The sequence below is a fragment of the Alligator mississippiensis genome, chromosome 16, assembly GCF_030867095.1.
Source record: "Alligator mississippiensis isolate rAllMis1 chromosome 16, rAllMis1, whole genome shotgun sequence".
NCBI classification, from domain to species: Eukaryota; Metazoa; Chordata; order Crocodylia; family Alligatoridae; genus Alligator; species Alligator mississippiensis.
Window position 1 is genome coordinate 25,535,861 of NC_081839.1, and position 15,198 is coordinate 25,551,058.

At 53.0% G+C, this 15,198-nt stretch overlaps 1 protein-coding gene across 5 annotated transcripts in view; it reads left to right on the top strand.

The window, feature by feature from the left end:
• ST14 (ST14 transmembrane serine protease matriptase) overlaps window positions 1–10,449 on the top strand; it is a 58,182-nt gene extending 47,733 nt beyond the window's left edge. For 4 of the 5 annotated variants that reach the window (XM_019490176.2, XM_059720057.1, XM_019490174.2 and 1 more), the window contains exons 12-19: window positions 539–643; window positions 2,816–2,923; window positions 3,720–3,833; window positions 4,247–4,372; window positions 4,780–4,966; window positions 6,568–6,842; window positions 7,410–7,546; window positions 7,834–10,449. In XM_019490176.2, coding sequence (XP_019345721.1) covers window positions 539–643; window positions 2,816–2,923; window positions 3,720–3,833; window positions 4,247–4,372; window positions 4,780–4,966; window positions 6,568–6,842; window positions 7,410–7,546; window positions 7,834–7,995 — 1,214 coding nt within the window. In that variant the 3' untranslated portion in view covers window positions 7,996–10,449. The remainder of the gene's footprint in view (window positions 1–538; window positions 644–2,815; window positions 2,924–3,719; window positions 3,834–4,246; window positions 4,373–4,779; window positions 4,967–6,567; window positions 6,843–7,409; window positions 7,547–7,833) is intronic. The other variant, XM_019490172.2, reaches the window with a different exon arrangement.
• The last annotated feature ends 4,749 nt before the right edge of the window (window positions 10,450–15,198 follow it).

The following is a 15,198-nucleotide window of genomic DNA, read 5'->3' on the forward strand; positions in this document are numbered from 1 at the left end:
AAACTGAGGGCGCCAACCTTGCAGGAGGGCAAAGGAGTAAGTTGTGAGTGCAGAGCAGTGGGGTTGCAGGTGAGATGGGTGCACACAATCCTGCTGATGGCTGGCCAGATGCAGCTGCCCTACAAATTCTCCAGCCGAATCCCTAAGCCTCATGCTCCCCGATCCTATGAGGAAGATGGATGCACTCTGGGAAATCCATGTCCAGACTCTGGAGCTCCAGCCTGTTCATTTTGGTGTAATATCTCCTGTTGGTGTCTTCTGACAAATGCAGGAAAAATGGCTCCTGTGAAGGAAAGCACAGGATGGAGCAGCTAATCCTAGGCCCAGCAACATGGGGCACCAATGACTTTCCCTGGAAAATCCACTGCACTCACATATAGCCCAGGCTGCCAACAGGGGCATGTGTCTGTGTCAGCACAGACCTCCTGGATCCTCTATGTAGTGGGTGTGGGCAAAGAAATGGTGAACGGGTGAAGGCAAGAGGACAGGATGGTCACTTAGAAGCTCATGCATGTCCCGTTTCCCTCATTGTCCACAGCCTGTCCTGGCAGATTCACCTGCAAGACTGGCCGCTGCATCGACAAAGCCCTGCGCTGTGATGGCTGGATGGACTGCTCAGATGCCAGTGATGAGCGCTCCTGCAGTAAGTTGTGCCTTCAACTGGTGCTTGCTTGTGGTGGGTTGGGAAGATCCCTGCTGAACACAGCGAGTGAGAAGTGAACTCCTGGCTTGCTCACGTCTGCAGGGTCAGGCAATGCAGGAGGCTTCTAGATAGCGGTCCGGGCTGGCAGTTAGTTAGACAAGGGAGGTGTCCCCTGAACCACAAGGGAGAGAAGCCACAGTGAAGCAAAGGTCTTTGTTGCCTGCTTCTGGCCCAGGTGGTCCATCCAGGAGCTTTCCAAGCTGCCAAATTGTTGGAGCTTGATTCAGGCCTGGGTGCCAATCTAACGCTTGCTTGCCTGGCTCTGTAACTTTGTGATCTCTAGTGTGCAACAGTGCTGATTCTGCCAGCTGGCTTGCCAGGTTATTGAGCGATGGCTCTGTGGTGTGCGACATGTGGAGGCTACCTCATCTCTGCATGTGTGGCATCAGTGCTGTGGCTGTTGTTGTTGCTGTATTGCAGAGGGACAGGGGCAAAAATGTACCTTTGAACAGTTATCTTCATCCCACTAGCCAGGCAGTTGGGTTGGTCTGAACTGCTTGAAGTTTGGGGACAGGGACATTTCCACAGCTGGGGGCTGTCCAACTCCAGGACTTAGTTTGGCTCCTGTCTTTTAAGTGCTATGAATCTGGCTGCTCTTTCCACTTCCATAGAAAAGAGCCAGACTCCAGTTTGGGGAATCGCACGTGTCTAGCAGCAAATTATCCCTGGAAAGACCTCCCTTAACCACCGGTTCCATGGTGATCGGCTCCAGAATCCCCTTTGAGTCTGTGGGCCTGGGTTTTCGTTACCATTAATCTCTCTGCCGACAGCCAATGCCAGGTCACTGACTTGAGTCATTATCCCACCCACCTGCTGGGATATTGTTCCTTCCATTTAATCCTTCTTGCTGATGTTTGCTTCATCTGAACCCCAAGGCTCTGGTGTAAGCTGCGGGGTTGGCCTAAGGGCAGGCATGCATTTCAGTATCTCTAGCAGAAGCACAAGGTACTGTTTGTGGCTTCTTCCTGAGCTGAGCTTGGGAATCGGTGTGTGTGTTGTTGTAAATTAACCTTTTCCTCCAGGATTAATACACAAATCCCCCTAGTAATGTCTTTAGTGGGGGCCTAAAGTCCATCAGAGGAGAGTGGAGCCTCCAGTTCAGGACTTTACTGTGCTGAACAGACTGTATTTGCTGGGACTGGGGTAGCTGCTACAGGTGGCAAGGGCTCTCTCTTGTCAGCTCAGAGATGTCCTGTGGCATCCTAGGAGTCTGCCACTTTTTGACTGAATTTTTCATGTAATTAGAATTTTTTTCCATGATTCCTCTCTGGCTCTATTGTAACCTCTGACTCTGCCCTGGCTGGTTAAGCTCAGTTACAAATGCATTCAAGTACAGCACAGTTACTGCTGGGAGCTATTTTACCGAGGCTGGCACATGACTGACTTGCTGTCAGCTCTTATAGCATATCCCCAAATCTATGTTCTCTGGGTGCTCAAGCCCTCGATGGGACTGCTGCTCAGACTCCCCACAGCTGATGCACGTGCACAGAATTGGCTGGCTTATAAGAAAAGCTGCCGTCTGGACACGAGTCAGCCATGTCAGTCATGAACCTGTTACAAAGACGAGACATGGCTATGCTAACAGGCTGATGCGTGGGGCACCAGGCACAGGAAGCAAAGCCAAGAGTGGAGCTGGCTGGTGACCCGTAGAGTTGGCCTGGGAGCCTGGAAGGGTTGTTGTTTCCCAAGTTTCCTTCTCATCCAAATGCCATGAGTCCTGATGTTCATTCATCTGGGATCTGCAGGACTGAACATCAGTCGCCATTTTATGGTAGTGTGGTTCCCAGTTCTCTTCCGTGTGTAAGATCCTCCGGAGCCTTCCCCGGTATGAGCGAGTTCTCCGAGCCGTTGCCTTGTCTGACCCAGCTGTTTTGCCTTCTCAGGCAGGGCTGCAGCTTGTGAGGGTGCTGAGTGCTCAGGGGGCTTCAGGAGGTCCTTGGTATGCTGCAGGGGCAGGGTGAGATGTTCTCACTGCAAGTCTCTAACTCACTGGTCTGTGCCACCCACCATGTCCCAGTGTCGTGGTACTTCACGGCCCTGTTGCCCTCTGGCCACGCAGATGATTTCACAGTACTCTTGCATCTTCTCACGCTTCCCTCTTCCTTCCCATAGACTGTACCAAGGAGCAGTTCAGATGCAGCAACGGGTGGTGCAAGTCGCTCATGTGGGTCTGTGACGGTGTGAACGACTGCGGAGACAACAGCGACGAGGAGCAGTGCAGTAAGTAATGGGTCCAGCACTCCATCCAACCATGAGACCTGACATGCTGCAGGACCCACATATGAATGCAGGGAAAGCCGTGAGCCACTGTAATGAGACCTAGATGTGATCCAACCTGTGCTACCTAAAACTGTCAAAACCCTGGATTTAATCTGAACTGATTTGAGCAGACAGAGAGGATTGGCTTGTCCAGCAGAAACCCAAAGAACAGAAGTGACCAGAAAGCTCCTAGGTTAGCGTGGGCAGTCTTAGTCTTCTCACAAAAGACCCCAGAGTCTTGTTATATGCTCCTTATTTAGATTTCCAAAAATGCTTATCACAGACTCTAGGTAGCCTAATCATTAATCATACAGTAAGTAAAATCAAATTAAGTTTTGGTAGCATTGAAATCAGCTCTATAGGAATTCTGCTGGCCAGTCACTTATTCCTTCGAGGGAGCAAACTTATCTCTGTCTCTGAAGATCCCTTTTAACTGGTGCCCTTTGCAGTGTGCATGGAAAGTCCCCAGATGTGGGCTATAGTCACACAGGAGACTTATATAAGAGGCTTTATTAAAAATAACACAATGTTTGGTGGAAAAGGGGACAAGATAAGTGGCTGAAAAGGGAAGGGGTTTCTGAAAGAAGATGGACAGAGAGCTCAAGGGCTGGAGAACTGCAGGGTCTGTCTGGGCCCAGCTGTCTCCTGAAAGCCCAGTCTCATCCCCTCCGTCACAAGGGCAGATTAAAGCAGGGTCCTTGGGGCTCTGTCCCCTGCTTGCTGGGTCTGACTTGCAGCTGTTTCCTCTCCTTTCCAGAGTGTCCAGATAAGAACTTGAAGTGCCGCAATGGGAAATGCATCCCTGAAGACCAGAAGTGCAATGGCAAGGATGACTGTGGGGACGGAAGTGATGAAAACGACTGCGTCGGGGGTGAGGAAGGGCTCAGGAGGACCATGTGGCTCTGAGGGAAGGGGCACATCTGGGTATGGTCTCTCAGAGCTTGTTGTGGGAGACCCTGCAAGCTCCAGGCAGGTACCACAAGCAGGGTCTCCACTGATGGCCTGAGAAACCAGTCAGGAGAGCTGTGGGCACAAGTAGGATCCTGTAGAGGGAGGGGGGTCACAGTGCCAAGAGTAGGATTCCTGTGGGATCCACGTTTCATCAGTGTGGCATGCAAGGCATTGCCATGGAGCTGAAACTCCTTTCCACCCATGGGACTTGGCTGTTCTCCCCAGTGAGAGCCCAAAATGTGATCTCAGGCAACACCTCCCACCCAGCATCCTCCTCAGGGGCTCTTCTACTGGGTGCAAAATGGGGCTAAACCCTCTGCTTTTGCCTTTCAGCAGCCAAGGCTGTCTCCTGCAGTGAGTACACCTACAAGTGCCGCAGCAACGTGTGTGTGAGCAAGAAGAACCCAGAGTGCGACGGGACGCCGGACTGTGCCGACAACTCAGACGAGGAGAACTGCGGTGAGCGGTGCAGGGAAAGGGTGGGGCCAAGGCCAGGTTTTTTCTAGGATCTGTCCCCAAATCAGGACACTTAGGCATGAGGGGAGTATCTGGTCATTCAGGCTCCAGGAGGGACCTTGTGACAGTTGCTGTCTGCATGGGTTGTAACATCATTAAACAGTGAAGGTTATTTGCACTATGACATTTATTTAGGACCAATAAATAGTTTCTGCTCTTCTGCATACTCTGTTGGCTCCGCCATTCCTGTTAGCAAACTCTGCTCCCACTGCTGTGCTGATAGCACCAGCAATGAACTGCAGAAATGGTGGGAGATCTCTGACTCCCCGGGGGGATCCCATGAGATTTGCAGCAGGTAACTAACAGGAGCCTCATGCTTCTTCTTGGTCCTTTTCCCCCTCCCCTTGCAGACTGCGGGATCCGCTCGTACAGCAAGCAGTCGCGGATTGTCGGCGGGCTGGACTCGGAGGTGGGCGAGTGGCCGTGGCAGGTCAGCCTGCATGTGGAAGGCCAGGGGCACATCTGTGGGGCCTCGCTGGTATCAAACAAGTGGTTGGTGTCAGCAGCGCACTGCTTCCAGGATGAGATGCGGATCAGGTGGGTGCTGCCATGGGACTGGGTCTCAGCTGCTCTCCAGTCTTGGGTGGGGTCAGTGAGATGTTAGACCTGTGCACACACCTCCAGGAATGGCCAGGACATCAGCCCAGCGCTAGTCCAGTGTCCCTCCATCTTTGGCAGCCAGTCCCAACTGCTTCAGGGGAAAGTATAGCCAACATGGCTGTGCCTTGCAGTGGAGAATGCTGGACCCTCCTGGGAAGTTCTCCCCAGAAGCAAGTTTGCTGTGTTTCTCAAGCCCAGGTCATAGCTCCAGCCTCTTTGGTATAAGACAGAAGCCTTTCTTGCCTGGGGCTGGTGTGTGGAGATCCTATGTCGCCAATGCTCTGGCTTATTGAGATGAATCAGAGAGAAGTAGAGCTGGAAGGACAGGTCATCTAGTCCAACCCCCTGCTGGAGGCAGGATCATCCCTATCCAAACCACCCTATACAATCCCTAATCTAAATTTGACATAAGACTGTTGTCAACCTTGACACAACACAGACCTGATATCCTAGTCTGCCACAGGTAAAACAAGGGGACCACAGCAGCTAATGTCCTGCTTCTGAAATGTTGTCAATATATGCTCAAGAGATCCTGGGTAGAGGGCAATGCAATGCCCCCACTACAGAGGAAGGCAACCCCCTGCCCCCCACTGTCCATACCAGTCTGATCATGGGGTAAAATTCCTTCCTGAGCCTGGTCAGAATCCGACAGTGTCCCTGGGGGGCTGCTGCGCCTCCAGGCAGGTGGGGGATGTAGCCATATTTAGGGAAATGAGAACCCATAGGTTTATTATCTTGGTTTTGTGCCCTGTTCACAATGGTTCAAACAGCATCTGGGCCTTACCTCCCTGCGTGGCTTGTGGTAGGTGCTGCAGTGCCTCATACAGCAGCAAGTAGAGGGTGAGCTTTAGTCCTGCCAAGGAGCTGGGAGTCAGGACACCATCCGTCTCCCGGTGAGAGATTCTAGCTGTGGCTGGGCTGGTCGTGGTGTTGTATAGCACACTGTCCAGCTGAGGGCACTGCAGCAGCTGCGTAGTCTAGCAGAGCCCTGAGCAACATCTGAAAGGAGCATAGGGAGATCTGGTGTCCGAAGGAAAACCTGGCTATGGGGAGAAGTCAGCTTTCCATCCTTGGGGGAATTCAGCTTTTCAGTGAAAAAACCAAGAGCTGTATTTTCTCTTTAGAAATGCCACTGCAGCATGCAGTGCTGTCTCCTAGCCAGGCATAGTGTCAGATGGCATCTCTGCTGTGCATCCCGGTCCTCCCTTGCAGGGACTGGAGCCAGTTGCCTCGTGGGAGCCCCAGACTGTGGTACATCATGGGAGATGGTCTGGGTAGACAGTCTGGCCCCTAGAAAGGAATGGGAACAGCAGGCACCTGTGCTACAGGTCCCATGAGGTCCCTCAGCAGTTTGCTAAATACCAGTAGTTCAGTTTTCTGACCAGAACTATCTACCTTTCCCCTGGAGAGCACATTTTAAGAAAAAATGTTAGTTTAAAAAACACCTTTTTGTCAAAACAAGTTTTTCTCCACCCTTGCCTTACCCTAAAACAGTCTCCAGTCCCCCCTGCATCACCACATGATGTGTCTTTGTGCAGGTACTCAGATTCCAAGCTATGGACGGCCTTCCTAGGCCTCCACGACCAGAGCCAGCGGACTCATGAGAACATCCAAAAGCGGAAGATCGAGCGCATCATCACCCACCCCAACTTCAACGACTTCACCTACGATTACGACATTGCTGTGCTGGAGCTGCAGAGCCCGGTCACCTTCAGCAAAGTTGTCCGGCCCATCTGCCTGCCCGACCCCACACATGACTTTCCCTCTGGCAAGGACCTGTGGGTGACCGGGTGGGGAGCCACCTCTGAAGGGGGTGAGTGAGCCGTGTGTGTGTTTGTGGGCAAGGGGTGAGAGAGTCGGGTGCAGTGCCTGCCTTGGTGGCTATGTAGTTGTTCAAGAGGTGTGAAGGGAGGCCATGGGGTCTTGTGAGAATTGCACCGTGGTGGAAGCTTCTTCCCTAGGCCTTCTGGTGCTTGCTAGCCTGCTTGGGTGGCCACTGATGAAGGTCAGTGCTGGGACTCAAAGGCAGGTGCAGGAGGTTTGGGACTCTACTGACTGCGTCCCGATTCTGCTGCCATAAGCCCCCAGCCTGGGCTCCACAGGCTGCCCCTATCCCTGCAGCTGGACTATCATATTCTGGCTGGGAGTACATGGGCTCATCCCCAGACCTTGGGGAGAGTTTGGTGCCTGGCTGATGGGTGAGGGGGATAGGAACTGCCTGGTGCTCAGCATGAGGGATTGAATCAGAGGGCAGAATGAGTCTGGGGAGAGGTTGTGCTGATGGATGTTGGGGGCTGGAGCATGTTCTGCAACCCAAGTGCTCTGGGTGAGGAGGAGTGTCTGGCCCTGCTAACACACCGCTTGTCTCGGCTCCCTGCAGGTAGCGGTGCCACCATCTTGCAGAAGGCAGAAATTCGGATAATCAACCAGACCCAGTGCAACAGCCTGCTGGCCAACCAGATGACACCACGCATGATGTGTGTGGGGATCCTGACGGGAGGCATCGACGCCTGCCAGGTACTTCAGCAGGGACAGGGACAGTCGTAGCAAGGGGGAGCCGTCTGACCAGGACTGCTCATACACTCGGTGTGTGGCACCAGTGGAGATTGAACCCTGGTCTCTCACCGCCCTGCCTTCAGTGGCTTAAAACCATCAAGCTGTCTGTCCTCCAGGGAGTCAGTAGAGGCCCCTTCCACTGTGGAACGGGAGTGGACAAGCTAATTTGGCCTCCTCCCAGCCCTACTCGTTGGAGTCGTGGGGAAGGGAGACAGTCCTTGTGTAACCGGCATTTCTGCCCCGTGCAGGGAGACTCCGGTGGGCCACTGGCCAGCGTGGAGACCAGCAGCAGGATGTTCCTGGCCGGCGTGGTGAGCTGGGGAGACGGCTGCGCGCGACGGAACAAGCCAGGGGTCTACACGCGGGTCACCCATCTGCGGGACTGGATCAAGCAGCACAGTGGGGTATAGGAGCTCCGCAGTGGGGTGCCGGGCTCCGCATGGGCTCGCAGCACCTCTCGAACTCGACTCTGGGTCTCTTTTGAGCCGGCGATTGAAGACGCTCCCAGCTGATATGAAGGGAATCCTGTGCGTGTGTGTCGTTTCCTCTGCTCTCCCACACTGCTGGACCAGTGAGGGGCCTGGCCTGGCCAGTGGGCACACATGGGGTGAGCTGTGGGCAGCTGGGACCTCATCTCCAGGAGCTGCCCTAACGTACCCCTCTACCTCAGCTGAGCAGGACTCTTTGGGGAAGAGCCTGGAGCCCTCCTCTCCACTCCCTACCTTGGCATGGACTGCAATACCTGGGCCAAAGGAGCTCCAGGGAAGCCTCCACTCCTGTTTCAAAAGCCTAGGACTGCGGTGCAGCAGTTGCCCAGCAGGACACTGCAGAAGATAGGACTGGCTGCATTTAAAGCGGGGCGGGTGGGGGGAGGGTGTCTGTGCTCATGTGTGCAGCTCCAGAGGCAGGACTGGACCTGCTGGGCATGTAGTGAGTGATGCCAGATGTGGTTTTTAGATTAACCCTTTGGCCCCTTCCTGAAATCAATGGAACTGAAAACTGGTTTTAAAATAATGTCTGTGAGTTGCTCTGCCCCGTGTCCCCCTTGTTGCCAGCACCTGGTTTAATGGTATGGGGAAAGTGCAGGTTCCTGGCCCCCAGGGAGCCTTCCCGGGAGCAGCTCCCTTCAAGGCCTTGCCACCAGCCTGGCCTGGGGTAGCTTGGCTTGGGGAGGTTTTTATTCATGTCTGTCTGATGTTGTAGAAATGGCTTTTACAGCTGAGAATCACAAATGAAGGAGCAGAATAGATAAGGAGAACTTCTTTCCCCCTCCCAGCCCCCCAGGTGTCCAGGGGTAAATGCTGTGTGATCTATGGCTGCTGGGTCTGATCCCTCCTCCTAGCCTGACCCCTCATCCCTCCTGTTGGTACCCAGCTTGCTCTGCTCCTTGGTCCTTTCCTTATTGGGTCAAGGTGATGGCTGCAGGGCTCTGCATGGCTCCAGCATCCTTGTTGCCCTCTGCAGGCATCTGCTAGGGGTGATGGAGATGGGGTGGCTGTAGGAGATGCCTCTGCTTGCAAACTAGTTTACCTGATTTGTTTTGGAAGAAGCTGAGACCATTGGAGGTACCCTAGCAGCAGATCGTGAGGAGTGAGTCAAGGAGGTGAGCCACAAGGGAAGGGTCCTGGTCTGAGCTGGTGGCTTCCCTTACTAGCAAGGCTATTGGGATGGTGAATCCAAGTTGACCAGCCCACATGAGCAAGGGCACAGTCTCAGCCCCACTGCCCTACCATCCCCAAGTTCTCATTAGCTCATTGCACTCAGGTCCTTTGTTGAGACCTCAGCTTGGAGACAGCCCCAGAAAACCTGCATCTCCTAGACAGGCTGGAGAAGTCTGAATTCAGATGGGGTTTGAACCATAGGTTTCGCAGTCCTGTAGGATGTGTGCAGAGTGCCACATTCTGGGACTCGGAGCATCTTGTCCAGGAGCGTGCACGAATCCATGCTTGGGCTTGTCATAGACCTCCATGTGGACCATTCACATTAGAGCTCAGGCTGCACTTTGGTTGACCTTGCTTTTCACACAAGTGCTTTAGATGTAGCCCCTAGAGCAGCGTGCGTGTGTGCGTGCGTGCGTGTGTTTGTGTGCGTGCATGTGCATGTGCACGGTACCTATTTTCTGACCTGCACGTGGGTCAGATTGGCATTGCCACAATGTGCCTTATTAGGAATGAGCTGTAACACAGCCAGCTGTGGAACTCATCTCTGTGATACAAGTGCCTCCTGTAGCTGGCTCTTCTTTAGTCATTGTGTGAAGCTGCATCCTTAGGTGAGATCTTTTAATGCCTTTAAACAGAGCATAGTCAGGGTCTGGATCCAAGGATCCTATGGGATGTCTGGTGTGTGTGTGTGTGTGTGTGTGTGTGTGTGTGTGTGTGAATGCGAACCCAGGCAATAGAGGTGTTACGGGAAGCTGTTATGTCATTGGAGTGAGAGCAGAGCCCTGCAAATGGCCCTTGCAGATCTCTCTGCAAGGAGGGTGAGGGGCTTATAAACATGCTAACCTCCTTTGCTTGCTTGGGTGACCTGTCACAGCCTGTGGAGGACATCTCCCTGCAGGGGATGTCTCAGGCTAGGCATCTTGAGAGGACCTAGGTGGGGGCTGGGCTAGGGGCAGAGCTCAGTAGCTTTTTATCCATTTTCTTGGTTTTTAAATAAATGTTATGTTGTGATTTTTATCTATTTGATCCCATTCACGTCTCTATCTGTTGCTCCCTTTGGCTTTGCTGTGTAGATGTCGGGATGACAAGGCCCAGTGATCTGTTTGTCTGAACCCTTCCCTGTTGTGAAATAATTTTTGTAGAGGTCTGAACGCAATGGAGATGCCGCTGTCAATCTGGATTAAACTGGGAATTTTGATAATACTCTGCCTCTAGCCTCTCACATTCAGCTTTGCCATTTTTAGTTTGAAAGTACAAAGGTGCAGAACAGCACATAGCACACCCTGTGGAGTGAAACCATAAAAAATGGGGATGAGAAACAGGGAGAAGACGAGCACAAGCAAATAAATACCTTTTAATGATTAAAAAATCAAACAGGCAACAATAAAAAGTATACCTGCTTTTATACTAATGCTAGAAGCCTAAGGTCAAAAGTAGAGGAACTTGAATGCTTAGCATTAAATAACAATATCTTCCATGTGTCAGATATCCAGGCTGTAGCTGTATTGGTTTAGAGACAAAAGGAATCAAAACTCATGGCAGAGGTGATATCTTTTATTAAAGCAACTAGATGGTTGCAAAAAAGTATATCTTTATTTGCAAGCCTTCGGGCACAGGCACCCTTCATCAGGCATAGAAGATTGCAAAGATTGTACAAGTTCTTCTAGAGCTCATACTGGTGGAGGAGCGGCACTTGATATAAAAGACTCCATCGAATCAAATAAGGTAGATTTTCCAGCTGGTAAGGAGTCTCTGTGGATAGAAATTCCAGGTTTCAATAGAAAAAAAGTATATCTGGGGACAGACTATCGGCCTCCCCTCCCCTCCCTTTCCTCCCCCCTCCCTTGAAACCAGGATGGCAGCAGTGAGTTAGAAACGCTAAGGGAGATGAAAGGCTGCAACAGCAGAAAACGCAGTAATAGTGGCTGATTTCAGTTATCCACAAAAAGGCTGAGTCAATCTAACTAACATCAGGCTGGGATGCAGAGACCAAATTTCATGAAGCTATAAAAGGCTGCTTCCTGCAATAGTTAGTCCTGGAACCTACCAGAGGAAAGGCCATTTTTCAGTTCTAAGTAGTGCACGGGAACTGGTGCAAAGGGTAAGTGTAGGGCTAGGGTTTAGAGAGACCTCAATAAATTGGAGCAAATTGGACCAAAAGAAATGGCATGAAGTTCAACAAGGAGAAGTGTAAAACCCTGCACTTAGGACAGAACAATCCCATGCACCGGTACAGGCTGGGGGCCAACTGGCTAAGCAGCAGCTCTGCAGAAAAGGACCTGGGGGTTGTTGTGGATAATAAACTGAATATGAGCCAGCAGTGTGCCCTTGTTGCGAAGACGGCTAATGGCATCCAGTGGAGGGCAGTGAAAATAGTTGGGGGCCTGGGGAATATGACATATGAGGAGAGGCTGAGGGAACTGGTTTTATTTAGTCTGCAGAAGAGAAGACTGAGGGGGGATTGCATAACAGCCTTCAACTACCTGCAGGGGGGTCCAAAGAGGATGGAGCTGGGCTGTTCTCAATGGTGGCAGATGACAAACCAAGAAGCAATGGTGACAAGTTGCAGCAAGGGAAGTTTAGGTTAGATATTAGGAAAAGCTTTCTCACAATCCATGGCAGCACTGTGGAGATTCCTGCTAGACTCCCAGTGGAAGCATAGGGCACCCGCATCCCATCTCCTGCACCGGCACTGCTGGCCCTTCCAGCTGGGACGTGTGTGGCTTGGGCCACAGAGAAAACGAGGTGAGTGACATTGGTATCCCCTGGTGGCCATGGGTGACTGGCTTTGCTACCTTGATCAGGGCCTTACTGCTCTGCACAAAGGCAGAGAGCCTCTGCTCTAAGGGTGTCTGGCCTAGCCAGATGGGGCTGCGCAGGGTGCTGGGCTGGGTGCTGATAGAGCATGATGCACCCAGAGTTGCACAGCAGGTCCGTGGGAGAGAAACCCTGGGTCTCCTGACTCCACTCACTGGGCCATGCTCTTCCCAGTCCCGTTTGGATCTTGCCCCGAATGGCTCTTCCTTATCTGTGCTCATCCTGAAGTTGCTCCTGGGGCTCTCTGGCCCCAGGATGGGGCCTGTGCTACTCCTTTCCCTGGCTAGTGCTTTTTTCATGCTTCTGGCTGGGGCTTTCCAGTAAGTAGGCAATTTGGCCCGTGTCCTTGTTCAAGACAATGTCAGGAAGTGGAGCTGGGAAGGGAAGGAAACACTTTGTTGGTCAAAGAGGTGCAGTTTGGGGACAATGAGGGAGCAGGAAGGGAACATAGCTCTTTGGGATGCATGCCTTGCATGAACAGTTGTGATGTGCACGCCCACGCTGCGGGGGGTGCAGATGCCCCATGGAGTTGCTCTGCTTCCCCAGGTAGAAGAGTGCCTTGTCTTCTGCAGCCTGTTGCAATTGGACTGAGATCCAGGCTCTTAACTGGAAGCGTTTCTGCAATGAGGTGCTGTGGTCGTTAGATGGCAGTGCAAGCCCACGGGTAATGTGGCATTGCACCGCCTGCCCTGGGCACCAGGTAGCGGGGCAGGTCTGCCCTTACCAGTCTGTCCCCTCCCTGCCTGCAGAGTATTGTCCGTCCATCCATGGGAAGGTGGGTTGGGGAGAACAGGGCCAGGCTGCGACGGGGAGTATCCAGTGGAGAAACAGAAATTAGACCTCAGTGCAGCTGTGAGGTTAGCCCCAGGATGGTGGGGCACTGGCATTTCTCTGTGGGAGGAAAGCCAGGACTGAGGGCACAGCTGCATGGGGGACCCAGGAGGAACCGAGACCAAGGGAGCTGTGATTGTGAAGGGAAACTTTGCAAGGAGTTGACTCTGCCAGTGCCACCCCCCATGCTCAGGACCTGCCCAATCCCACCTCTGCCTTTCCCCAGGCCCTTTATGTGGAAAGCTTCCCCAGGTACTCCTCAGGTTCTCACTCTTTCCTTCCTTCCACAGTGGCCCTGGTCCTGTCTCCCCCGTCCCAAGCCTGAAACACGAGGCTGGAAAATGATGCAGATTCCTGGCCTCTGCCCATTGGAGCAGGGCTCCAGCTGGGACCTTGCACCACGAGGCTTCTCCATTGACACCACGTGGCATAGTCTTTACAGATGCAACAAGGAAACTATATCCCATGTGCAGGGCAGCAGGTGGACCAGCCGCAGCAACCGAGATGGGAGAAGACAGGTGTGTGCTGGCTTCACAGGCAAGTGCCATCCACTGCGCTCAGGCCAGGGGATACCCACGGCAGGGGACAAACAATGCCCAGAGGCTCCAGCCAGAGAGATTGCAGAAGAAGGGGCTTACGGGGGGAGGCAGGCGGGTTTGCTCCTGGGTGCCTCGCTCTGAGATGGCTGCACTCAGCAGGGGCCTGGCAGGGTGCACATCATAGATACAGGTCTACGTAATGTGCCCCACGAATCTGAGGCATCGCTGGCACTGAATGGTGCCCTCTCCTGCCCTAATGTTTTCAGGACAGCCAGTGGGCTCTCCGCTCTGTCTCTGCTCTCAGCTGCTGGCTTTGACCCTCTGCAAGCAGCCGGGCTCACTCCATTGCCTGCTGGCCAGATGCTGCTGCAAGAGACAGTAAAACGGCTTGTATATAAAGCTGCTGCGGGCACTGACATGCCTGTGTAGCCTGCCAGCTGGTTTTGCATGGCAGCCTGGTGTGGTTTCTATGCCAGCTTCCTGCTCCAGAGCTGCTTGTGGGACACCGGCCCTAAATTGCAGGCTGTTCTGCCCCTTAGCTGTGCCATACCCCCAGTGGGGCCTGCCAGAGCGACGAGTGGGGTCTAAACTCACGTGTGGTCTGGTACTTTGAGCTATGGACCTGTGAGCAGGAAACTAGTTTCACTGACTTACTGTGTGACTTAAGCAAGACCCTTCAGCTGTCTGCACCTCTGTTTCCCCTATGTCTGACTAGGGCTTATGTCTTGAATACGCTCGGCATGAAGTGTGTTGGGATCCATGGATGGAAGAGCCTGTAGCAGGGCAGCATATTTAGAGAGAGAGTGAGTGTGCGTGCATGTGCCCTCGGTGGATAGGGCACGGGACTTGGAATCAATTGCTGGTTTTGCCGCAACCTCTGCCTGGCCCTGGGCACATCACTTAATCCTAGGCCATCTCCTCCTCTTCCTGGGACACGGCCACCTCAAGTGCTGGGAGAGTGAAATCCCTTTGGACCGGCTGCTGTAGGATCGGGGTAGCTCTCTGAGATGGGCAGCACTTTTATTTTTGTGTCTTGTCACGGTAATTTGTGAGGTTGGTTGGAAGCAGCAAATCAAGCCCTGGAACTGAGACAATATCAAGAAGTGGGGAGCAGAGGATCCTGGGCTGGATGGTCTGAAGGGACCCAACATAGCAATGAGTCAGTAATGCACCAAGAGGAGATGCAACCAGGAATGGATGTGGGGGGGGATACAATCGCATCCCCCTTTGATTCTTGGTCCACCCAGGAAATGAGTGAAATGCCACTAAAATCCTGGGTTTATTTTTGGAGCCTGGCCCATGTGGAGAGCTTGTTGCTTTATTGGCGGGACAGTGCCTTGATCATGGCTACAACTGTGGGCAAGGCACGCTCAGTGGGCAGGTCAGTGTAAGTGCAATGCTCTTTGAGAGATGCTTCTTAGTTGTCAAGTTGCACAGGGTTTGGGTTGCTGCCCTCAGACCCAGCTCCTGTCTTTTCTGAAGTGTAGGCCATTCAGTCCTGGGGGCGCAGGTCCACCTATAGCTAAGGGGCGCTTGCACCATTTACACCTGCATGGAGAGCTGGGTGCAGGCAGGGGTTTCAGCTGCACGGTGTGCTCCTGGAGCCGGGCTCCCCCAGATCACAGGGATGTTTGCAGCCTGCAACTGTCACTGCAAATTCATCAGGCCATAACCTCCAGGCTCTGGCTGACCTCCAGCCTGCCACCCCTCCCCTGGGCCTCAGCCTAGTCACACTTAATACCATTGTTATCCCAGCCCAGGAAGC